This window comes from Balaenoptera musculus, chromosome 6 (genome assembly GCF_009873245.2).
Source record: "Balaenoptera musculus isolate JJ_BM4_2016_0621 chromosome 6, mBalMus1.pri.v3, whole genome shotgun sequence".
In the NCBI taxonomy this organism is placed as follows: domain Eukaryota; kingdom Metazoa; phylum Chordata; class Mammalia; order Artiodactyla; family Balaenopteridae; genus Balaenoptera; species Balaenoptera musculus.
Genome location: NC_045790.1, coordinates 6,904,317 through 6,930,838, shown reverse-complemented (window position 1 = coordinate 6,930,838; position 26,522 = coordinate 6,904,317). Strand labels below are relative to the sequence as shown.

General features: G+C 38.3%; 1 protein-coding gene across 2 annotated transcripts in view; it reads left to right on the top strand.

Annotated features, from left to right (window-relative positions):
* The window catches only part of GLRA3 (glycine receptor alpha 3), a 191,486-nt gene extending 165,342 nt beyond the window's left edge, over positions 1-26,144 (top strand). Inside the window, exons 8-10 of one of the 2 annotated variants that reach the window (XM_036856108.1) lie at positions 7,763-7,906; positions 10,206-10,250; positions 25,866-26,144. In XM_036856108.1, the coding sequence (XP_036712003.1) occupies positions 7,763-7,906; positions 10,206-10,250; positions 25,866-26,144 (468 nt within the window). The remainder of the gene's footprint in view (positions 1-7,762; positions 7,907-10,205; positions 10,251-25,865) is intronic. The other variant, XM_036856109.1, reaches the window with a different exon arrangement.
* Positions 26,145-26,522: the final 378 nt, after the last annotated feature.

The window sequence follows — 26,522 nt, the reverse complement described above, 5'->3', positions numbered from 1 at the left end:
GACTTCAGCAAGGTGGTCCAGAGGGATGGGCTGGATTAGAGTGAGACTGCCGCAAAGGACAGAGGTGACAGCGGGTGGAAAGAAGGTGATATTCTGAGTCACAGAGGGAGGGAGTCCTGTGTTGTGAATATGTCATGAACGTGTTGGCGTAGGAACTGCTGCTTTATTTTGAAGTTACTAGCGCTAGAGTTCCAAACTTCCCAGGGCCTGTGCTTGCTGTCCGTGGAGGGGCAGCGAGGCTGGAGGAGAAAGAGAGTTGAAGTTGGTGATGGGAGTCAGGAGAGGATGAGGAAAGTAGACTTTTCAGGCTCAACGCTCAGGTACGGCTCACAAGGAGCAGAGCGCTGGCTGCACAGGTGATGTTTGCATAGGTCTGTTGTCATGGAAAACAGTCATCGGGTTCATTTGGAAGTTAAATATCTGATTTAATCTCTTTGGTCATATTATTATAGATCCAGGTTGTTAAAAAATGCACACACACTCTGTGAGTTATATTCTTCCAGGAAGGGTGTAGCTTGAGACTGTGCCTTTGAAAGCTGTATTATATCTTCCAGGACTGTATGTATTTGAGGGCAGCCAGAAATTTCTGACATAATTGCAGAACTCATGAGATTTAAATCTACACTTTACAAACAGCTGGACCCTCAGCACAGCACTAGAATAAATTGAAGGCGTACATCTCTTTGCTCAGTAGAGGTCATTCTGATCAGTGGAAGTCACACTTAAGATGCAGGAGGACTGACACGGCCCGCCCGAGCTGAGGTGTTGGCAGCAGCCGTTCCGCACTAGTAACTCCGGTCAGAAGAGCCGGGTGCAAGGCCTCTGCACGTGGCCCCCTGTGAGCAAGTGAAACCTGACTAAGCACAAAGGGGGAAAAAAAAAGCCATCGCAGAGCTGTGACTATTTTCAAGGCTAATCTTTTTCTCTGTGGAACACTGCCTTTGGGGCAAAACAAGGAAGAAGCAGGTGATTCTAATGTGCAGCGCAGAAGGACAGCCACTGCAGGCCAGCTTCTCCAGCTCTGAAGGCATGCCAGCCATGTGGCTGACAAGGTCTTGATGATCCGGCCGGGTGTCAGGCCTGAGCCTCTGAGGTGGGAGAGCTGAGTTCAGGACATTGGTCCACCAGAGACCTCCTGGCCCCATGTATTATGAATCAGCGAGAGCTCTCCCAGAGATCTCCTTCTGAATGCTAAGACCCAGCTCCACTCAACAACCAGCAAACTCCAGTGCTGGACACCCCATGCCAAACAACCAGCAAGACAGGGACACAACCCCACCCATTAGCAGAGAGGCTGCCTAAAATCATACTAAGTTAACAGACATCCCAAACACACCACCAGATGCGGTCCTGCTCACCAGAAAGACAAGATCCAGCCTCATCCACCAGAACACAGGCACCAGTCCCCTCTACCAGGAAGCCTACACAACCCACTGAACCAACCTTACCTACTGGGGGCAGACACCAAAAACAACAGGAACTACGAACCTGCAGCCTGCGAAAAGGAGACCCCAAACACAGTAAGGTAGGGAAAATTAGAAGTCAGAGAAATATGGAGCAGATGAAGGAGCAAGGTAAAAACCCACCAGACCAAACAAATGAAGAGGAAATAGGCAGTCTACCTGAAAACGAATTTAGAGTAATGATAGTAAAGATATCCAAAATCTTGGAAATAGAATGGAGAAAATACAAGAAATGTGTAACAAGGACCTAGAAGAACTAAAGAGCAAACAAACAATGATGAACAACACAATAAACGAAATTTAAACTTCTCTAGAGCAATCAATAGCAGAATAACTGAGGCAGAAGAACGGATAAGTGACTTGGAAGATAAAATAGTGGAACTAACTACTTCAGAGCAGAATAAAGAAAAAAGAATGAAAAGAATTGAGGACACTCTCAGAGACCTCTGGGACAACATTAAATGCACCAACATTCGAATTATAGGGGTCCAAGAAGAAGAAGAGAAACAGAAAGGGACTGAGAAAATATTTGAAGAGATTATAGTTGAAAACTTCCCTAATATGGGAAAGGATATAGTCAATCAAGTCCAGGAAGCACAAAGAGTCCCATACAGCATAAATCCAAGGAGAAACACACCAAGACACATATTAATCAAACTGTCAAAAATTAAGTACAAAAAAAATATTAAAAGCAGCAAGGGAAAAGCAACAAATAACATACAAGGGAATCCCCATAAGGTTAACAGTTGACCTTTCAGCAGAAACTCTGCAAGCCAGAAGGGAGTGGCAGGACATATTTAAAGTGATGAAACGGAAAAACTTACAACCAAGATTACTCTACTCAGCAAGAATCTCATTCAGATTCGACAGAGAAATTAAAACCTTTACAGACAAGCAAAAGCTAAGAGAATTCAGCACCACCAAACCAGCTCTACAACAAATGCTAAAGGAACTTCTCTAAGTGGGAAACACAAGAGAAGAAAAGGACCTACAAAAGAAACCCAAAACAATTAAGAAAATGGTCATAGGAACATACATACTGATAATTACCTTTAACTTGAATGGATTAAATGCTCCAACCAAAAGACACAGGCTTGCTGAATGGATACAAAAACAAGACCCATATATATGCTGTCTACAAGAGACCAACATCAGACCCAGGGACACATACAGACTGAAAGTGAGGGGATGGAAAAAGATAGTCCATGCAAATGGAAATCAAATAAAGCTGGAGTAGCAATTCTCATATCAGACAAAATAGACTTTAAAATAAAGACTATTACAAGAGACAAGGAAGGACACTACATAATGATCAAGGGATCAATCCAAGAAGAAGATATAACAATTGTAAATATTTATACCCCCAACACAGGAGCACCTCAATACATAAGGCAAATGCTAACAGCCATAAAAGGAGAAATCGACAGTAACACAATCATAGTAGGGGATTTTAACACCCTACTTTCACCAGTGGACAGATCAACCAAAATGAAAATAATTAAGGAAACACAAGCTTTAAATGATACATTAAACCAGATGGATAATTGATATTTATAGGACATTCCATCCATAAACAGCAGAATACAGTTTCTTCTCAAGTGCTCGTGGAACATTCTCTGGGATAGACCATATCTCGGGGCACAAATCAAGCCTTGGTAAATTTAAGAAATTGAACTCGTATCAAGTATCTTTTTCAACCACAACACTATGAGACTAGATATCAATTACAGGAAAAAACTGTAATAAGTACAAGCACATGGAGGCTAAACAACACTACTTAATAACCAAGAGATCACTGAAGAAATCAAGGAGGAAATAAAAAAATACCTAGAAACAAATGACAGTGAAAACACGATGGCCCAAAACCTATGGGATGCAGCAAAAGCAGTTCTAAGAGGGAAGTTTATAGCAATACAATCCTACCTCAAGTAACAAGAAAAATCTCAAATAAACAACCTAACCTTATACCTAAAGCAATTAGAGAAAGAAGAACAAAAAAAAACCCCAAAGTTAGCAGAAGGAAAGAAATCATAAAGATCACATCAGAAATAAATGAAAAAGAAATGAAGAAAACAATAGCAAAGATCAATAAAACTAAAAGCTGGTTCTTTGAGAAGATAAACAAAATTGATAAACCCTTAGCCAGACTCATCAAGAAAAAAAGGGAGAAGACTCAAATCAACAGAATTAGAAATGAAAAAGAAGAAGTAACAACTGACACTGCAGAAATAAAAAGGATCATGAGAGATTACTACAAGCAACTATATGCCAATAAAATGGACAACCTGGAAGAAATGGACAATTTCTTAGAAAAGCGCAACCTTCCTAGACTGAACCAGGAAGAAATAGAAAATATAAACAGACCAATCACAAGCACTGAAATTGAGACTGTGATTAAAAATCTTCCTAGAAACAGAAGCCCAGGACCGGATGGCTTCACAGGCTAATTCCATCAAACATTTAGAGAAGAGCAAACACCTATCCTTCTCAAACTCTTCCAAAATATAGCAGAGGGAGGAACACTCCCAAATTCATTCTATGAGGCCACCAGTACCCTAATTCCAGAACCAGACAAAGATGTTACAAAAAAAGAAAACTACAGGCCAGTATCACTGATGAACATAGATGCAAAAATCCTCAACAAAATACTAGCAAACAGAATCCAGCAGCACATTAAAAGGATCATACACCATGATCAAGTGGGGTTTATCCCAGGGATGCAAGGATTCTTCAGTATATGCAAATCAATCAATATGATACACCATATTAACAAATTGAAGGAGAAAAACCATATGATCATCTCAATAGATGCAGAAAAAGCTTTCAACAAAATTCAACACCCATTTATGATAAAAACTCTGCAGAAAGTAGGCATAGAGGGAACTTACCTCAACATAATAGAGGCCATATATGACAAACCCACAGCCAACATCATTCTCAATGGTGAAAAACTGAAACCATTTCCACTAAAATCAGGAACAAGACAAAGTTGCCCACTCTCACCACTGTTATTCAACATAGTTTTGGAAGTTTTAGCCACATCATCAGAGAAGAAAAAGAAATAAACAGAATCCAAATCAGAAAAGAAGAAGGAAAACTGGCACTCTGTGCAGATGAAATGATACTATACATAGAGAATCCTAAAGATGCTACCAGAAAAATACTAGAGCTAGTCAATGAAATTGGTAAAGTAGCAGGATACAAAATTAATGCACAGAAATCTCTTGCATTCCTATGAAAAATCTGAAAGAGAAATTAAGGAAACACTCCCATTTACCATTGCAACAAAAAGAATAAAATGCCTAGGAATAAACCTACCTAAGGAGACAAAAGACCTGTATGCAGAAAACTGTAAGACACTGATTAAAGAAATTAAAGATGATACAAACAGATGGAGAGATATACCATGTTCTTGGATTGGAAGAATCAACATTGTGAAAATGACTATACTTCTCTAGCAATCTACAGATTCAATACAATCCCTCTCAAACTACCAATGGCATTTTTCACAGAACTAGAACAAAAAATTTCACAATTTGTATGGAAATACGAAAGATCCTGAAAAGGCAAAGCAATCTTGAGAAAGAAAAACGGAGCTGGAGGAATCAGGCTCCCTGACTTCAGACTATAGTACAAAGCTATGAGTAGTCAAGACAGTATGGTACTGGCACAAAAACAGAAATACAGATCAATGGAACAGGTTAGAAAGCCCAGAGATAAACCCACGCACATGTGGTCACCATATCTTTGATAAAGGAGGCAAGAGTATACAATGGAGAAAAGACAGCCTCTTCAATAAGTGGTGCTGGGAAAATTGGACAGCTACATGTAAAAGAATGAAATTAGAACACTGCCAACACCATACACAAAAGTAAACTCAAAATGGATTAAAGACCTAAATGTCAGGCCAGACACTATAAAACTCTTAGAGCAAAATATAGGCAGAACACTCTATGACATAAATCACAGCAAGATCCTTTTTGACCCACCTCCTAGAGAAATGGAAATAAACACAAACATAAACAAATGGGACCTAATGAAACTTAAAAGCTTTTGCACAGCAAAGGAAACCATAAACAAGGTGAAAAGACAACTCTCAGAATGGGAGAAAATATTTGCTAATGAAGCAACTGACAAAGAATTAATCTGCAAAATATACAAGCAGCTCATGCAGCTCAATATCAAAAAAACAAACAACCCAGTCCAAAACTGGGCAGAAGACCTAAATAGACATTTCTCCAAAGAAGATAGACAGATTGCCAACAAACACATGAAAGGATGCTCAACATCACTAGTCATTAGAGAAATGCAAATCAAAACTACAATGAGGTATCACCTCACACAGGTGAGAATGGACATCATTAAAAAATCCACAAACAATAAATGCTGGAGAGGGTGTGGAGAAAAGGGAACCCTCTCGCCCTGGTGGTGGGAATGTAAATTGATATAGCCACTATGGGGAACAGTATGGAGGTTCCTAAAAAAAGTAAAAATAGACCTACCATATGACCCAGAAATCCCACTTCTGGGCATATACCCTGAGAAAACCATAATTGAAAAAGAGTCATGTACCACAATGTTCATTGCAGCTCTATTTACAATAGCCAGGACATGGAAGCAACTTAAGTGTCCATCGACAGATGAATGGATAAAGAAGATGTGGCCCGTATATACAATGGAATATTACTCAGTCATAAAAAGAAATGAAATTGAGTTATTTGTAGTGAGGTGAAGGGACCTAGAGTCTGTCGTACAGAGTGAAGTAAGTCAGAAAGAGAAAAACAAATACTGTAGGCTAACACATATATATGGAATCTGAAAAAAAAAAAGTGGTTCTGAAGAACCTAGGGGCAGGACAGGAATAAAGACGCAGACGTAGAGAATCGACTTGACATGGGGAGGGGTAAGGGTAAGCTGGAACGAAGTGAGAGAATGGCATGGACATATATACACTACCAAATGTGAAATAGATAGCTAGTGGGAAGCACCCGCATAGCACAGGGAGATCAGCTCATGCTTTGTGACCACCTAGAGGGGTGGGATAGGGAGGGTGGGAGGGAGACGCAAGAGGGAGGGGATATGGGGATATATGTGCATGTATAGCTGATTCACTTTGTTATATAGCAGCAACTAACACAACAATGTAAAGCAATTATACTCCAATAAAGATGTTAGAAAAAAAAGATGCAAGAGGAGATACAGAGGATCCCTTTGTTGGCATATTTCACATGTAAGTTGACACCATTGGACGTGGTGTAAGTTGACACCTCTTTTGAAAAGAAAATCAATTCGTTCCAAGGTATTACCAGAGTGTCACTCCAGAAAGTAAATTTCCATCATCTATGGCTCACTTTTCCCCATGTTTTGACATTTTACACCTTCATTTATCTGCCCATTCACTCAGCAAATATGCACACATGGGTCAAACAACACTGTGGTGGAGAACAAAACAGATGCCATCTGTCCTCAGAGACTTCACACTCTAAACAGAAAGAGAACAAGAAACAAGCAATTACAATGCACTGTGTTCAGTTAAGCACAGGTTTCCTGGGATTCTGAACCGGATTTGGGCGAAGTTTAGCTTGAGACCTGAAGGGTTAACTGGGTGTATGTAGGAGAGTGTCCTTTTTTTTTTAGAAAAAACACATAAGGTTCAGGGCATCATGTCTGCATATTACACTCAAATAATTCAGGCAGAAAAGCATATAAAGATGGAGATGAGAGAAAGAGAGGGAGGGAAGGAGGGAGGGAGGGAGAGAAATGTAACTTAATGTTAACAACTGCAGAACTTGGGAGTTCTTTTTACTGTTCTTGCAAAGTGTCTGTAGGGTTAAAATTATTTCAAAATAAAAAACTTTTTTAATGAAGAAAATAAGGAGCTACAAGTTCAACAGCATTATCTATGTTTCAATATTACTTCATACTTTTTCAAGCATTCTGCTACCCTAAAGGTATATTTCAATGTTACTGCACACTTACCAAGCATGATACTATTCTACCCTGAAGGTAAAATTACATTTCATCTTATTTTCTTTCATCATACATTTGGTCTAGCGCTTCATTTGAAAAAAGTTATTAGGAAAAAATACACATTTTAATGTATGACTAAAACATAAAACTTGCAGAATTAATTTCTGAAAAATTTTTAAGTAAAAAAAATGTTTTAAGTAAAAAAAAAGAAATGTTACTTCATTGCTTTTTTCTTCCAAGCTGGTATATAAATGGTATAATTCAGATGGCCATTCTTGTGCTCAATGGAAGTAACAAGTCAGTTTTCTCGCTGTTTCTTTCCCGGCTAGGTTTCGTATGTCAAAGCTATTGACATTTGGATGGCAGTGTGTCTCCTTTTCGTGTTTTCAGCACTACTGGAATATGCAGCTGTAAATTTTGTATCGAGACAACATAAAGAACTTCTGAGATTTCGACGAAAGAGAAAGAATAGGGTAGGCGATTAAATGCATTAAGTTCTCTGGGATACAATTCTCCCTGGAAAGTGAATTTGGCATATTTAATAGGGAGGTACAGAGAGGAAATGAGGACAGGAACTAAATGAAATGATATCCCTTTGGTTTTGTCCAGCTGAAATTTACATTGTCAAAAATAGCCTCAGGGAGAAAATGGTAACATTGAACTATACTTTACACAGCAGATCTGGTGACATGAGAGTTTTATCAACTTCTTTCTAATGTATGTCCTGGAACGACACCAGTTTTTGCTTCCACTAACAAAACCTATCATTTCTTATTTTCAAGGTTGCAGTGTTTCTGATGGTTTTACTTGACATAAGTCAACAAATATAGCTATTAAAGTTGTACCTTTTTTTGAACTAATTCCTTTAATTGTTTCCATCAGATATCACCTATTTATTAATACTATGATGTTGATGTAAAACTCTGTTGTCTCCTTTTTATGTATACTTTTATGTTTTTAAGACATTTCTTCTGAATCCCCATTCGAAACACAATAAGGTGTATTTTTGCCTTGCTATCACTTGATAAGTCAAACCCAGAAGAAATTTTATTTAGAGCATCATTGGGAGACCACATGAAATTGTAGAAGTAATCTCCTAAATGGATTTGTAAGTACAGGATGGCATTGTTCCCCTCTATTAAGACTTATAATGTCATCTCTTTATATTTACATAATTTCAATTAACCCCTTTCCTTTTCTGTGAGGGAGAGTCTCTATCAACCAGCATATCTTTGAGTTTACTTTTAATGTGAATGTGCCAGCTGACATTTTGAAAGCAAATGGTCTCTTAATCAATAGAGAAATATCAAAGTTGTATATTACAGGAGAAATTGTGGCCAGAATCCAAAATACTGAAATATTTAAGTCAAAACATTCTCAACTCTTAAAATGAATAGTCTGGTTTATATGTAGTGTGCATTTTTAAGGATTTAATTTTTTAAGGAATTTCTTATGGTTTCTGAATGACTGGCTGTGATTTATATATTTTATAAATTTTTTTAAGAAGCACTAAGCCATGATCTCCCAGTGCTAAGCCTACTCAGTATTAAACATATTCTAAGGCAGTAACTTATCCAATCATGTCTAATTGACTCCCCAGAATCATCACCTGCTCCAGTAAATACCCCAATTCACTGTAGCATGGAAGGAATTTCAGCACTGCAATACTCTGGGTAACACGGTGGACAGAAGAAACAATGCCAGGGCTTGCATTTGATCAAATTTTTATAAATATTAAAGCACATCATTTATACATTAACATATATTTTCATGGAGAGATTAACTTTTCTTTATCTCCTGCCCCCCACCTCTCCCAGTCTGCTGGTTTCCTTATACTTTTCTCACTCTGCCCAACCCTCCCTCTCTCTCTTCCCTCCTTCTTTCTCCCTCCCTTACTGCCTATTTGCTCCTCTCTCTCATATGATACCTGGCACAGGCTGAAGCACTGTAACAGGACAAAGCATTCTGTATCACAGGGTGAAGCTGTTGTCTTTTTTTCCCATTAATGACTGATTAAGGCTATTTTTTCCTTCTAACATGAATCAGAAGTAAAGCAACACTTATTTCCCCCTCTAATTTTGGTTCACTTTTTTTACATTTATTTTTCATTTCTCTACCTTTTTTCTCCTTCCTACATGTAGGATGTATCAGCCACGTGCTGCAAACACCAGAAATGGGAAGTCGTTCACGTGTGGTGTCCAAAGGGAGATCTGAGAGCTCAGACATTTTCTGCACCCACCACGCATCCAGCAGTCAGAGTAGCTAATGGATAACATAACAGGCTACAAGTTTAGATACTCAATTCTGATTTCTCCTTAAAAAAAAAAAAATCCTTACCAAAGCAGCTCTTTATCCAATTTTACCACCTGTAAGTGTATTGGGATAAAAATATTTGACACCCCTTATTCTTTGGCTCACAGAAAGACAGCAAGATTAATGTTTCTAGTGATTGGCACTCTAGAAAAGTATCAAAATGCAAAAATAGTTACACCTGATTATTTTCTAATCACTATTTGAAATATTCAGGGAGCAAATATTGTAATTAAGATTTAGTGCAGGAAAAAAAAAATCCAGTGTTTTTTTTCTTAAGTTCACTTCATACTTTGGGGGGTGGATACCTTGCATATGTGAAAATCTATTAATTGATACATATATATGTTAAGATGATCTATGCAATTAAAACCAATTGTGCAATTATATTTAATCATCTATGACTTTAATCATCTATCTCTGGTTTCTCAATCCCTTTTGGTCCACTTTACCTTCCCACAGACAGAAGCTTTTGCATTGGAGAAGTTTTACCGTTTCTCAGACACGGTAAATTCACTTTCTTAACTCTAAGTAGAGGAATGTGGTCATCGGTAAAAATGCAGACAGTATACTGTGCACTCAGGCAGTGTTTGGTGGGGAAACACAGCCCCTTGCATACTTAAAGCTGAACAACCACCAACCCTCTTCAGCTAAGGATACTCTCTTTTTCTAACAATTCCCTTTGTCTTCCCTCACTCAATCAAAAGATATTGAAATATTGTCTTTCACCCTATTAACCAAACTGTTTGGTCAAAATGATTTTAAAATATATATTAAACAGAAATATCACATGTATCTTATAATAGTCTCCATAGAAGAAATAATCATATGCCTTGACAAAATTAGTTTCAAAATAAATGGGAAATTTATTTATATAAATAAGTTCTGAAAACAGCCCCTCTTGCCAGAAAATAGAGACCTAAAAATAAGGCAAAAATAAAATGCTTTGTCCAACCTGTGTATCTTAACATCCTTTCTTAATGTTAAAGCATGTTGAGATTCTTTAGAGTAAATGAATGATTTTGGTTTTGATAGCATCCTTGGAAGTGTTCGATTAAAAAGAGGTCACGGGGACACATGTCCAATTATAATGGCTAAATATTTAGAAATGTAATCTACAGTAGAGCATATCAGTAGCATGACTTGGAGATCCATAATATAGCACTCAGTGATTAAATTTTAAACATACCAAAAGCCAAGAATTTAGCTTGGGAAATCATATACAAACAGTCCAGTCTACTAAACTACAATTTCTGGGATATGGTGTATTTTAAAATACCTCCCCAGGGACTTCCCTGGAGGTCCGTCCAGTGGTTAAGACTGCGCCTTCCAATGCAGGGGGTGCGGGTTTGATCCCTGGTCGGGGACCTAAGATCCCACGTGCCTTATGGCCAAAAAAACAAAACATAAGACAGAAGCAATATTGTAACAAATTCAATAAAGACTTTCAAAAAAAAAAAGGTCCATATCAAAAAAACAAAAAAAAAACAAAAAAAAACCTCCCCAGAAGATTCTACTACACACCTTAGTTAAATAATCACTGAACTATTTTTCTTTTATACTAAAATTGCATAGTTGTTCCCAACATAGCTAGCTACTTCTTCAATTTTCATCCCTGGTGGAAAAAAATTCACATGATCCAATTACTTTTACTTGATTATCCTAACGGTAATTTTTAAAAAATTAATTGCCTTGAATTTGCATAATAGCCCATAGTAGCCTCTTTGGGAAAGGTATATATTTAAATTTTCGGTAACTAAACAGTTCATACATATAGTAGCATTAGTATGAAATACATGTATTCAATTAAATATTGCCTTACAAAAGAATGCAAAGAGAACTCTGATGAAAAAAATCAGATTTCCTTCACTAACAGTCAATAAATACTTATTTTTTAAAAAAGAAACAGAATGGTTTTTTACCATATCGTTTAAGAAAATGCAAACACACTCTAAAATACAATAAATGTAAATACATTGATTAGAAATCCGTGCATGCCATTTAGTTTTATAATATTCTAATCATCATGCAAATTTGGGGTTGATCATTTTCACTCTTTGAAAATGGTTTTTCTCAACCTAATAGCCCTCTGGGCTGAATGAATTCCTCATTTTGTTTTTTTTTTAAACTACGCACTTTGCTTAGAAACAGTCTGAGCAATCAAAATCTTTAAATCAATATAATGAAAAGGAGGCTCAAGGTGGACGCCACGCCCTTTCTTTTCATGAGTACTGACTTGCATGAGTTCTTCTTAGTACTTTAGTTTGGCAAAAGGGACAATAAATAAAATCACCCCCTTAGAGAAAGTTTGATCACAACAGAGGGCCGTACACTGATGTACATGGTATTCCAAGGAAAGTTTTAAGTTGGTTCAGCATTGGCTTAGGCATTGCATACAATCTTTTACACCTTACTTTTTCCTCTATGAAAGTACCAGGGAACCTTTTATATGCTGTGAAAGGCTGCACATTCACTCTTGTATCCAAATTTCCCCACCCCACACTGTCGTAGCCTGCTGCGTGCTAATCACCCACTGCTGCACCTTGTCATAAATGCTTATCCCCGGGGCTGTGTGTGTGTGGGTGTATGCATGATACGAAAGTATTTTGGTTAGAAGTTGCTCTTCCCGTGTATGATATCATTACTTGAGTCCTGGAGGGTTATAAAGTCTTCAAAATATTTCCGAACGTATGTTATTTGTTGAGCAATATGGATGATATGGGATTGTTTTAATGCATTTCATGCAGCTCCTGCATTGCAGTGGAATACTGCAATGGTTTGCTGAGTGAAAACACATACACACAGTATTCTAGTACCTCTATCTTCCTACTTATTACTGTATATTAATTATTATTTGCATACACAAATGAAATAAGAATGGACCACTAGTTCTAGATTCAAAAAATAATTACCAAGTTTGTATTTTGTTAGGCGTGATAGTTATCTTTTTTAAGTAATTGACTGCATTTTGACTATCTGTACAAAAACTTCCATTTATGTATGTATTTATATCCTATCTTGCTTCAAAAATAACTCAAGGTAATGTTTAAGAATAACAAATAACTGATTTTTCTGCCTTGTACCTTTTGTCAGCTCTACAGTCTTAGGACAAATGCAAATAGATACGTGTACTATTTTGGTTGAAGGGATGAGACTCCATGCTTGGAAGCAACATGGTACCCATATACACTAAATTATTCAATAAAGTTTCCATTTGAGGTCAGTTTATGCTATATTCTAGAGTAGAAGATAGTCTTTCAGTAGGTAAGTACTTCCTACAAATTTCTTTGATACATACCTGAGAAAAAAGTAGGTTCTCAATAATTTCAAAGTAAATGCTATATGAGTGACTCTGATACACCGGGGTTAGAAATTTCATTTTCTCAAGTAAAACAAAAATTGTAAGAATTTAATTATTTCCTGCCAACAAATATTTTGAGTTTATGTTAAACACAACTATTTCTTAGAACTATATCCCCTCTGAAATATCTCTTTAGGAAAATAATATTCAATAAAGTAATATAAACTCTACTTAATTTAGTGACACTTTAGTGACTTCCATCGCAAAGTTAACTAAAAAAGATACACTGCTTTTTATATATGCTGTCCACTGTAATATAGTATCTTATTTTGCCCCATAATTATGAGTTGGCAATGAAAGAATCTAGCACATTAAATAGAAATAGATGTACAGATTTTAAAAAAATATTTCATTGACTTCTCAGCAATTCCCCAAAATATATGTATTACATTTTCATAATATTTCATCTAAAATATTCATCTTTTTAAGCTTACATTTTACCATTCAATAATCTCCAAACCATTCTGAATCTAAATTCAATATGCCAAGCATAAACTTGGCTAATTCATAATTAATTCATGTCATCTATAAGAAATGCAAGGTTCCCCTGGGGTTTCAAGGAATTTTATATTGACAATAGACTTGCAAGTCTAAAGTATTTTTAACCTCATATATAGTTATATTTTTTTAAGCCTTCCATTTTTAAGTGATATAGAAATGTGTATAGTTGTCTAAACTGAGGGTTTTATTTTAGGCTGATACTTATTTCAGAAAAATAACTTTTAATTCATTCACATACTTCGTCTTACCTTAGAATTTTCTAAGTGATGTTGATTTTTTCTCAACAAAACCAAGCCATTGTTTTGTTTATTAGTAATTTTTTCAAAATCTACACACTTTGAAATCATATAAATGGGAATTAACAGCAATTCACTTTTCCTTCCTTTGTCATTTTCCTACTTGACAATGAAAAGTTACAGAAAATTATTTAAACAAAAATACCTTTGGGATAATTTACTTAGCATCTTGATTGTATAAAGAACATCTCAAAGGTATCCAGTAGGGAAAAAGCAGTAGGATGAAAGTAACATATTTAGTGTTGTTGTATCTTACAGCAATTCACATAATTAATCATCACTCACGCTGTTTTATATAATTAATGATTTGTCATCGCTCACTAGCAATCTTCATGCTTTCACCAAGCCTGCAAACAAATAATATTTTTTGTTATTGTTATTTCTGAAGACTAAGAGGATAGGAAATTAATTCTTATTTCATATATATGTTAGTTTATTATGTTTGATGATAAAGATGAAGCAATTCAACTGAATGACTATATTTACCCTTGGGCTTTCTTTCTGTAATAATTCTAGTTATAATATGCATGTTACTTGAGTTAGTCTTTGGCATAATTCTCTAGATAAAGTGAAAAAGCACTTAGAATGTTTCACAATATGGTATTGTTGCTTAATTACTGAAACATTTTTCTCACTTCCATATTTAGTGAAAACAGGTCCTCCTGTAGAAAATTATACACTGGCAAAATGGCTTTTTACATTTTTTATTGCCTACCCTTCTAACTTGCTTGAAGCATAAGAGGATTGACTTGTGGGTAAATGAAGCTGTTTCTTCAATTTTACTCTTTTAATCAGCCGCGTTCTTTGGTTCATTTTTAATTCATTCTATTTAATCTTTATTATTGTCTATATTTTGAGTTGTAAAGCGGCTTAATTTTATGAATGTTGAACACTGGCTAACATATAGTGTCTGAGTCAAAAATTTTAGATGTTTGTCTAAACCTTGCTTTTGTGGCCTTTAAGTCCATTAGAAACCCAAGCTAAAGACCTCACCAGAAAATTGAATTATCTCAAAAAAATATTTGAGTGTTAATTGGAATAAAGAATATCACTGCACCTCTGAACATATATAAACACGGGATAATTTTATGACTGAGTTTTTACAAAACAGAGAAATTAGTTGAGTCATAAAATAATTTAATGCACCTTCTACTATAGCAATCTATTATTAATGATGAGCTAATAGAAAAACTTCATTCATGCTTAAAATTATTATTTTAAGTGTAGCCCTTCAAAAAGATCCCCAAAGTCCAGTCATTTAAAAAAAATCATAAGATCGTTTTGGAGTTCAGGGATCCTTGCTTCTCGCATCCTCTCTCCGGGGTAGCGACTGGAGTCTGGTCCAGTAGAGCTGAGATCCTGTTGCTGAAGAAATAAGATGACTCCACGTGCCTCATCTCATGGGCGCACCCCAAATATTTGTGCTGTTTCATGGAACATACTAGCAACACTAAAGCCTCCTTGATTGCAGGAATTAGATTTGCAAGAATCCCAGCAGTTGTAGAGCAAAGCCCATCCATCACAACAGTAAGACAGTGAGGCAGCCAAGTGATCCTCCTAGTTTTATGCTGTCAGTTAATCTTTAGTGAAAAGTCTACAAGTGTGAGGCCATCTGGGGAGTCATCAACTGGTAGGCCTATTTTACACAGAACTTTAGTGCTCGCTTAGTTTCTGTAGATTTACAATATCTAATGGTAAAATGGTTTAAGCTGTATTTTTCTTTCACATTGTGTATTATGTGATGTCTATAATAATACAACTATAACAAACAAAATATTGATAATACGATAGCAACAATTATCGGGGGTTGTATGTATTTTTCTCACCCTAAAAAAACCTGCTATGTAGTGCTATAATCATCTTTTCCTAGAATAAGAAACCAAGAATCTGAGAATTAAATAACTGGAACTATCCAGACGCCTGGCAATAAATGAGAAACCATGGAGTTGCTTAACTACGATAAAAACATTTGCATTTTGAATGTCAATCTTGAGTCAGATTTTAAATTTGGACCATCGAATATATTTGTGTGACTATATAAAATAGTTGAAAACTATTTCCTATAGCACAGACATTTTTTAAAAATAATGCAGATACCCAATTTATTTTCATTTTTTAGAACAAGAGTCCTTCAACATCTTGCTTTCTATTACCTTTTTTTTTAATTTAATTTATTTATTTTTGGCTGTGTTGGGTCTTCGTTTCTGCGTGAGGGCTTTCTCTAGTTGCGGCGAGCGGGGGCCACTCTTCATCGCAGTGCGCGGGCTTTTCACTGTTGCGGCCTCTCTTGTTGTGGAGCACAGGCTCCAGACGCTCAGGCTCAGTAGTTGTGGCTCACGGGCCTAGTTGCTCCGTGGCATGTGGGATCTTCCCAGACCAGGGCTCGAACCCATGTCCCCTGAATTGACAGGCAGATTCTCAACCACTGCGCTACCAGGGAAGCCCTCTATTACCTTTGCCAGGAATAAATATTTGAATGAGACATTTTAATAAGGGAAATATTTTTACTAAAAATTAAAGTTTCTATTTTTTCACCTCCAAAATTAACAGGAAGGCCACTGGCGGTACATTTGTTAGTGAAATCATATTCCAGATGCTTTTGAAAAAACAATACTGCACCAAATCACATTATATAATGTAATTGTCCAAAGTCTATTCCTAAAATATTCCTAGGTCTGTCATAAATTTAAAAATGAATGAAGATACAGGTCATATAAATAGCCTTACAGATAGCCTCTCCTAGAAACAGCCTTACTTAAAAACAGGAATTATTAAAAAATAAAATAATACCTCAATACTAACACAAAAGTCACTACAGAGTATATTTTCATAAACTACCACTTAAAATTTAAATTAGAAAAGTGTTAGAGGTGTTCAAAAAATGTTACATCACCATGAATTCAGGCTAACTAGGATAGCTGCATTGTGCCTCTTGGAAATTTTTGTTTCTACAAATTGTGCGTTATGATCACCTAGAGAGCTTGGAAATGCAGATTACTGGGACAACCTAAATGTTAATGAGTACAAATCTCTGCAACGGAGATCCAGAAAACTGGATCTCAGCAATCCCTCCCAGCGATTCTGAGACAGCTGCTGCGTGGACCACAGTGTGAGAAATATTGTCCTCGTCCGACTGTCATTATTGCATGTGCATAGAATGTGGTCATTTTACACGTAGTTGCCAGCTTTTATGATGGACGAATGCTGTATGAAGATGATGAAGTTTAAATTGTTCAAAGGTGTCATTTTCTATTTAAACACATATCCAGAGTAAAGTGGCTTTGTCAGTATAACTCCATAGCTCTGATTACAGGTTTGAGGAGGCCAACTTACTCGCACGACAGGAATAAACTTTAATCTCATATGTCATTTGCTCAGCTTTACAGTAGGATAAAAAGCAGGAGAGAGCAGATAAAGCATCTTCATCTAAGTGCGAGGGCTTATAACTTCTCAAACACACAGGACTTTTAGTTCCCTCACCTACAGAGGGCATGAATGGCTTCCTAGTCTAAAGAAACAGATACAGTATCATAAGTAGCAACGATCCTTTCAGCTAGACAATGCAAATGCAGTCGTGGACCCAAAACCATGCTATCAGGTAATACAAAGGAAGAACCTGTGAGGTGGGGCAGAGTTAAGTCACAGCCTGGCTCTCCACCCCCCGACACCTCCACTACCAGAAACCAGAAACCTCTGTAAAGGTGTTCCCCCTTACTGTCACTCATACCCACGTGGTCTGCGCACTCATCCAGTGAACCAACCAGCCCTTCGTGTCCTGGCCATCCTGTCTTTAGTAATAACGTTTTCATTGCTCATTCCAATTTCTGTTTAAACCACAGCTCAGTGAGCTGATGGGATGTGAGATGCCCTTACTATGTTGTGCTTTTTGGCCATTTTATACACTAGCCATTTGTAAATGTGTTCCTTTCTCCAAAGGGATCTGTTCCAGGGACCCAGACTGATATAAAAGTGCCTGTTCCAAGCCATTAATAGCATTTTTAGCTATGGCTTCTGTTACACTGTAAACAAGCCCAATATGGACCATCTATTTCTGCTAAAATCCATTGAATCCTCCAAGAGGCTTGGGCAAAGACCCTAAGCATTCTGTCTGCCAGCTGTGTGTTAGCTCTTGTCCTCGGGAGATTCAACCCAAAGGCAATTTTCAAGCAATTCTTTATCTTGTTAATATTCCAGACAAGCTCTGACCACATCAGTGGCTTCATTGGGCAACAGAGGGACATGTTCTGTCCATTGCTGCATGGCCTGGACACCACCATGACTACGTCAAAGACCAATCCAAGACATGTGCCTTGGCGCTGTAGTCCCCTTCTGAGCCGGCAATTAGATGGGAACTACATGACCTAATTAATTCTACCTGGGATTTCTATAAGGAATTGCATCTCCCACCTTGGAATGTTCCTTTTTTTCAAGAGGAAATTGTTTTGTTTTTTTTTTTAAAGAGGAAATTGTTTTTTTTAATATAAAATTTATTTATGTATTTATTTTTGGCTGTGTTGGGTCTTGTTGCTGTGCATGGACTTTCTCTAGTTGTGGCGACCGGGGGCTACTCTTTGTTGCAGTGCACGGGCTTCTTATTGCGGTGGCTTCTCTTGTTACGGAGCACAGGCTCTAGGCACACAGGTTTCAGTAGTTGTGGCATGTGGGCTCAGTAGTTGTGGTTTGCGGGCTCTAGAGCGCAGGCTCAGTAGTTGTGGCACACGGGCATATTTGCTCCACAGCATGTGGGATCTTCCCGGGCCAGGGCTCAAACCCGTGTCCCTTGCATTGGCAGGTGGATTCTTAACCACTGCACCGCCAGGGAAGCCCCCTTGGGATGTTCTTAACTGCCCATATAGGGGCTCATTTGCCTGACCATAACATAAGCCCACTGGCCAGGACCCAGGAGTCTCTGAATACCCAGATATAAAGCTATATAAAGCTATAACTTTGAGATCAAGAACCGGTTCTTGTGATACTGCCACATTCACTGCTTCTCACATCAGCCCATCACATCAACTCATTCCACTGCAGATACGCTGTGAGTCCTGACCATCCACTGAGAGTTTCCATTGGTGAACCAAGGGACCTGCTTTTCCTCAGCGGGAAGAGAAGCATGAGGTTCCTACCGCTCTGGGTAGCTCCCATCAGGGGTCCGTTGTCGAAAGGCTGAATTTTCATATGATGTGCTTCACCCAAGTTACTCCTCTTAGCTTGTTCCTGAATATGCCATTTTCATTTTTATCAGGGAGCTTGAATGGAGATGCCTTTCTGACATCACGCATGACATGGTAGATATTCTTAGACCTAAATTGAGTCTGATACTCTTCAGATTCCTTTAGTCTAGGGACTGTCTCTACCAGAGCCCAAGAGAATGCCAGTCGCCGTCATTCAAATAGATTAATCTGCTCATGGCATTAGAGAGTTTTCTGGTATAGAATCCTAGCAGCCACCTTAGGGTGCTATTATTGAGCTTTTCCCAGAAACTCCAGTCTGCATGTTTTAGTAGCAGGTACCTCTACAGTTGATGACTTTTAAGGCCTCAGAGAGGCAGCTTGGGTTATTGCCTGCCTCAGATGTCTTACAGTTGGCCCTTGTTCCCCTTTCGAATTCAGTCTGTCTTGGGACTTCCCTGGCGGTCCAGTGGTTAAGACTTTGCCTTCCAGTGCAGGGGGTGTGGGTTCGATCCCCGGTCAGGGAGCTAAGATCCCACATGCCTCGCGACCAAAAAAACCAAAACATAAAACAGAAGCAATATTGTAACAAATTCAATAAAACTTTAAAAATGGTCCACATCAAAAAAAAAAAATCTTAAAAAAAAAAATTCATCCTGTCTTTCTGTCACTCTGTACACCATGACCAACAGAAACGCAAAACGTATCTGCCAGATTTCAAATAGTGCTGCAAGCTGTTTTCCTCTTAGTGGGATCCAGGAGAGATAGCAGTGTGTCCTTTATTGTTTGTGAATTGTCTCTAGTGATTTATCCAGGATATTTCCAAAAACTTCACTGATGGCACTGGGCTCTGACTCTTGGCTGCATCTAGTCTGAATCTTAAGCTTTACCTAGTCACGTGTGCTACTCCACTTTCCAAACCTTGCCTGATTTTCTCCTCCAAGAGGAAAGTTCTCATTCATCATTAACCAACTTAGTCTGACAGTGATCTGGACCAAACTGTTTCCAACCAGGTTGTGACACATGTTGGAGAAGTCAGATTTCCCTAAGGGACAAAGAGTAATGTGACAGTTGGGTCTACCCCACATGAAGACTCACTGTGTTTGACGTTTTCTTAGATTGGGATTGAGAGGAAAGATGTAGCCAAGTGGACCAAAGCATATCAGCCTCCTCTGTCCTGAAACTCCTAAAGAGGTTTTAGCACGTCCACCTCGTGGAGGCAGTTGTCGAGACTTCCTTAGTGACCCCGCCTAGTCAGCAGTCAGCCTGCAGGACCCGCTTATTTTTATCATAGTTCAATCAGGACTATTCCGGAGAAAATTAACTAGGGGCTACCACCCCTGCTGCCATCACGTCCATAATCAGAGCTGAGTTTTCTTTACCTCCCTGGAATCTTGTGCTGTTTAATAGCTACTACAGCGGAAGGTTTAGGCAATTGTAAGGGCTCCCATTTTAGTACATCCAGTTACAACTGGGCTAAGGAACAGCGGCCCAAGATTAGGCTCACGCCAGAAATGGCAAGGCCCTTCATCCACGGTCACATCCTTCCCAGTTATACATTTAGCCAAAGGTGATACCACCTACTGGATACGTCTTAGTCCCTTATTTTCCTATCTGCAGTTTTCACTACGAACACAGCATCACTCTGCCTTCTTCTGTGCTCCACCAGCTTCTTAACATTGCTCTTAACTTCGCCTTCTCGCTTCCCAGCAGTCTTAGTGCCCATGGTGCACTGGCTTCCACAATCCCAAAGAGCTGTGTTCACCACCCCTGGCCATTCTCCATTAACCATGGCACACAGCCTGGGACCCCACTCAGAACTGGACAAGGAGACCCTGGCCTTCGGGGGCAGGCTTCTTTGTGTCTTCGCAGATGCAGTCAATTCAGCCACCACGTCAGCGCATTTTGTTTGCATTCCCATTGGCACCACTGGATTAACTTCCGAGATGAAAGTGCCAGCTTTAACAGGGTTCCCTAAAGGAAGCAGCTGCCGGAACTAGAACAGATTTCCTTCCCCCCAGCTGGTGACAACGTGCCAGGAAATCTTTCATAGGAATCCTGTCAATTTTCGCTCTTTTCACTCTGTGTCTTGAAAGCCACCTAAAGAGAGCTGATAGAGTCTTCTCTGGCCAAGTTCTTTCTTCTGAATGGCCCAGATATTTTTTTTCCTTCAGTGAAACCCAGCACGTCAGCTGCAAGAGTAAACGTGTCCATGAATTGTATATACTCTCCTGCCTTCCCCAAAAGAGAGCCACCTGGGAACCCAGGCCTGGGGGACTCCCCGAATCACTGTGTCTACCAGAGTTTAGGTCAGAGCATGTGGTTTGGGGAGGCTCATTTTTTTTTTCTTTTTGCATTATTATTATTATTTTTTTTTTTTAATTACTGTATGGCCAGCCCAGGTTTGCTACATCCCTTAAGAGAGCTGCGTCTTCTTCAGGGCTGTTCCAGTACACAGCAGAAAGAAAACAGGCCGCTTTCCTTCTCAGCATAGATTCACATCACCCCAGGCTTCACCCACTCCAAAAGGGTCCTTGAATTTACGCCTGCCAGCAATTCCCAAACGGCAACATTGCAGCAAGTTAGGAGTTCGCATTCACATCAAACGTTGTTTTTCAGCTGCAGCATGCAGAAAAATTATCAGCTCTTATGTCAATTAACCTAAAGATCCTGGGAAGTGTGAACCGCCCAGATATCTGCTGGTCCTTCTCAGCAAAGTGGCCCAACTCCTATTTACTTTGTCCCATGTGGTATCTACTAGCCCCATGAGGCTGTTGAGCCCTAGAAATATGGAGTCTGAATTGAGGGGTGTTATAAATGTAAAATGCACACTGATTTCAAGGACTTAGTATGCAATAAAGAACACAAAATTTCTCCTTTAATTTCTACTTGAGTCAACATTTGAATAATTAGGACGTAGTGAGTTAAGGAAAATATACTGTTAAAATTAATTTTGCCTATTTCTTTTAACTTAAATGTAGCTAATGTAAAGCTTAGATTTAAAATTACACACATAGCTTTCGCTGGTGGGTCCCATTATATTTCCACTGGACAGGGCTGCATTGTAGTCGCTTGTTTCCAGTGTCATTTGCCTGGGGTGGCAGAGGAGTGACATCAAGACAAAATGTGGTGTCCCTCCAAGTCCCCACTGGGCTTGTGCTTTCATCGTGAGCACAGGCTGCAAATCTGCTTGATGTGCTTGCTCTGGTTTCTCTTTCCCCCAAGTGGTTTTAGCTGCACAAAGATAGTCGGTTAATAGGAGACAAAGCCACTTTCTCCTCAGTTTTATGACCCTGTTTCCCTTCGGTTTTATCTCACTCACCATCCATCTGCCAGTTCAACAGGGCCTATGTGTGTGTCATCCGTAGCCCAACAGTATGATTTATCCCCAGTATTTTCTGTGGAGCTTTTGCTACCTCCAACCCAGGGAGGGTCAGGGTCACGTTCTCATCAGAACTCCCTCCCAGAACCTTTGGCTGCATTGAGTCTGAAAGGATCTGAAAGCCAGGTCTCCTTCCATCACCACCACTGAGGTTTTAGGTTCAAACTGTCAATCAGACCCTCCAGACACAATGGGCTTTAACCTAATATTGCGTTTACTTGGTCCTCTAGGAGCACGCGAGGCAGGTGACATGCCAGACACAGCATCTTCATTTCATGGGGAGGTCCGGCAGCGGCTCAAGAGCTTCTTCCCCGGGCCCCTCCAGCCTTCAGGCCACTGAGCAGCTCCCCCAGGGCAGGTGCCACAGTAAAGGGAGAAAGCTCCCTGTTTTCAAGGAAGTCATCCTAGAAAAACTAGGTCTTTCTCTGCAGCTCTCAACAGCCAGGCCTGGTGTTACCCCTTTACCCCTTTACAGTTCACTGGAAAGATCCAACTGAGAGAATATAGTTGTTCACTACATATGTCAGATCTTAAACCTCAAATCTCTGTTTTGAGACAAGTGTGTATGTGGGAGGCTCTCTAAAGGTCTGAAAATATTCAATTCTCCAGAACAGATGGACAGTGGAGGAAGGTGGTTAAAATGTACAAACTTCCAGTTTTAAATAAGTAAGTTCTAGGGACATAATGTACAACATGATGACTTGAGTTAGCACTGCTGTAAGATGTATCACGCATGATATAGTGGAAAGCTGTGAAGAGAGTAGATCCTAAGCGTTCTCATCACAAGGAGAATTTTTTTCTTTTCTGTTTATTGTATCTATACCAGACGATGGATGTTCACTAAACCTATTATGGTCATCGTTTCACAATATGTGTAAGTCAAACCATCATGCTGTATATCTTAAACTTATACAGTGATGTATCAACTATTTCCCCATAAAGATAAAGACAATACAAAGAAAACAGTTACTTAGCCTTAACATTTCCATGGTGGCTAAAAACATTGGCAGTATAAATGAACATCCCTATTAAAGACCACTAGAAAACCAATTTCCAATTTTTGTAAGATTGCAACAGTTACATGTAATTTGGATCATCAGCTTTTATTTTAGACTTGTTTCCTCAAAATTCAATTGCTTATACATCTTACAGTTGAGATATATTCCAGTAATTATATGTTTCTGTTTTTCAGGTGTAATTGCCTTATTTCCTAATTCCCCAAAAAACTATTTCATACATTATTACATCAACTTTGATCATCTTTTCAATTTTAGAATCCATTTAAATTTCTATTTTTCGCTTTCATATTTTGTAATATACTGTTCATTAGGCCTGTACTATCACAGACCTAAAATAAATTTTCAAGAGTTTGAGCCAATTAATTACTTTTAACTCTTATGTTACCATCACAGAGTACTTTCATAAAAATTGAGCTGTAACAACTTTTTAAGATGTCATCTTTTAAACATTGAATTTTAGTAGCAAAAAATCCAATTAATTGGCAGTTATCTACAGTTACATTCTAAACAAATGCATTAAATTATTCATTAATGAATTTCATTAGAAAGGATTAAATACCATATTTTCCTATCATGAACACATTTCATTTATCATTTTTTAAAATAAATTTATTTATTTTATTTTTGGCTGCGTTGGGTCTTCGTTGCTGTGCGCGGGCTTTTCTCCAGTTGTGGTGAGCAGGGGCCACTCTTCGTTGTGGTGCGCGGGCTTCTCATTGCGGTGGCTTCTCTTGTTGCGGAGCACGGGCTCTAGGCGCGCGGGCTTCAGTAGTTGCGGCAGGCGGGCCCTAGAACGCAGGCTCAGTAATTGTGGCTCACGGGCCCAGCTGCTCCACAGCATGTGGGATCCCCCCAGAGCAGGGCTCAAACCCGCGTCCCCTGCATTGGCAGGCGAACTCTCAACCACTATGCCACCAGGGAAGCCCTATCATGTTTTTATTAAGTAATTTTTTCTTTAAATTTTGTTTTTTTCATATATATACATGGAGAATTCTCTTCAATTTGCAACATTTTAGAGAAAAATAACAATACTTTTAGGACCATGATAAGTTATAATTTTCTTTAATATGAAACTTCTGCCAGATTTCCTTCATAATTTCAACTAAACCAATGTACCTTAAAAGTAATAGTATATGAACTAGAATATCTGAACATCTGATAGTATTCCAAATGGGCTAGTATAAAACATCAAGTGAGAATAACAATAACTAAGCAGTGTTGTCGATCTAGATTGCACTTCCCAATGAAGTAACATGAAATTGTAGGAAACAAGCGTTAAAGTGTTTGCCTCCATGAAAAAGAAAAATTCAATCTATGATCATGGTGTTTTCCCTTTGACATCATATATGTACACATTTAAACACATGATGTGAAAAAAATCTTGTACATGAACATATATAATATAATATCCAAATAGATTTTTTCTTGCTCAATTTATTTAGATATTCTAGCAATATGTAGACAATACCAGAATATTTAATTTTTCCATTAAAACATAACACTTGAGTGTTTCATTGAATGAACACGTCTGTATGATGCAGCAGGATAAATCAATAAAACTTGAATAGGAAAGAAAAGCAACTCACCTTTATATGCTTTACATTTTCCTTATAATAATGTTATCATTTATCATGATAAAGCTTAAGTTATAGTTCTGAAATGCCTGTTATACATGCCCTATTCCATGACTAAAGTGCTTTTTTTTTTAACATCTTTATTGGAGTATAATTGCTTTACAATGGTGTGTTAGTTTCTGCTTTATAACAAAGTGAATCAGTTATACATATACATATGTTCCCATATCTCTTCCCTCTTGTGTCTCCCTCCCTCCCACCCTCCCTATCCCACCTCTCTAGGTGGTCACAAAGCACCGAGCTGATCTCCCTGTGCTATGCGGCTGCTTCCCACTAGCTATCTATTTTACGTTTGGTAGTGTATATAAGTCCATGCCACTCTCTCACTTCGTCCCAGCTTACCCTTCCCCCTCTCTGTGTCCTCAAGTCCATCCTCTAGTAAGTCTGCGTCTTTATTCCCGTCTTGCCCCTAGGTTCTTCATGACCTTTTTTTTTTTTTCTTAGATTCCATATATATATGTGTTAGCGTACGGTATTTGTTTTTCGCTTTCTGACTTACTTCATTCTGTGTGACAGACTCTAGGTCCATCCACCTCACTACAAATAACTCAGTTTCGTTTCTTTTTATGGCTGAGTAATATTCCATTGTATATATGTGCCACATCTTCTTTATCCATTCAGCTGTCGATGGACACTTAGATTGCTTCCATGGCCTGGCTATTGTAAATAGAGCTGCAATGAACATTTTGGTACATGACTCTTTTTGAGTTATGGTTTTCTCAGGGTTAAAGTGCTTTCTAATGTTTTTCTTATGACAGGATGATGAGGTAAGGGAAAGCCGATTCAGTTTCACAGCCTATGGAATGGGACCGTGTCTGCAAACAAAAGACGGTGTGACTCCAAAGGGCCCAAACCATCCTGTCAAGGTAATGCCAGAGAGCCTGGATGAAATGAGGAAGGTCTTCATTGACCGTGCCAAGAAGATTGACACCATCTCCCGAGCCTGCTTCCCATTAGCCTTTTTGATTTTTAATATTTTCTACTGGGTTATCTATAAAATTCTTAGGCATGAGGATATTCATCAGCAACAAGATTAAGTCTCTGGGGGTGTGCAAGTGTGCAAACTGTCAACTCAGAAGGAAGGTTTTTTGCCATAGGGATGTGTATGTGTGTGTGTGGTGTACAAATGATGACCATTTGTCATATGTGGCATATGGAAAGGTATTATTATGATTTGCTATGCAAAGTCATGAGGCAGTTGAGTACTTTAATGGATACAAAATGTATATATTATAGGGATTTTATTTCATATTAATTTAAGATTATCTGTTCTTTCACAGTAAATCGTACAAGTGGAAGTATTACTGTCAATGTGTTTGTATCTGATATGATATCACATAATAGTACATGTGAAAACTACTTTGGAATTCTTTGATTTTTAATTCAATATTAAATATCACAAAAGTAAAATTTGC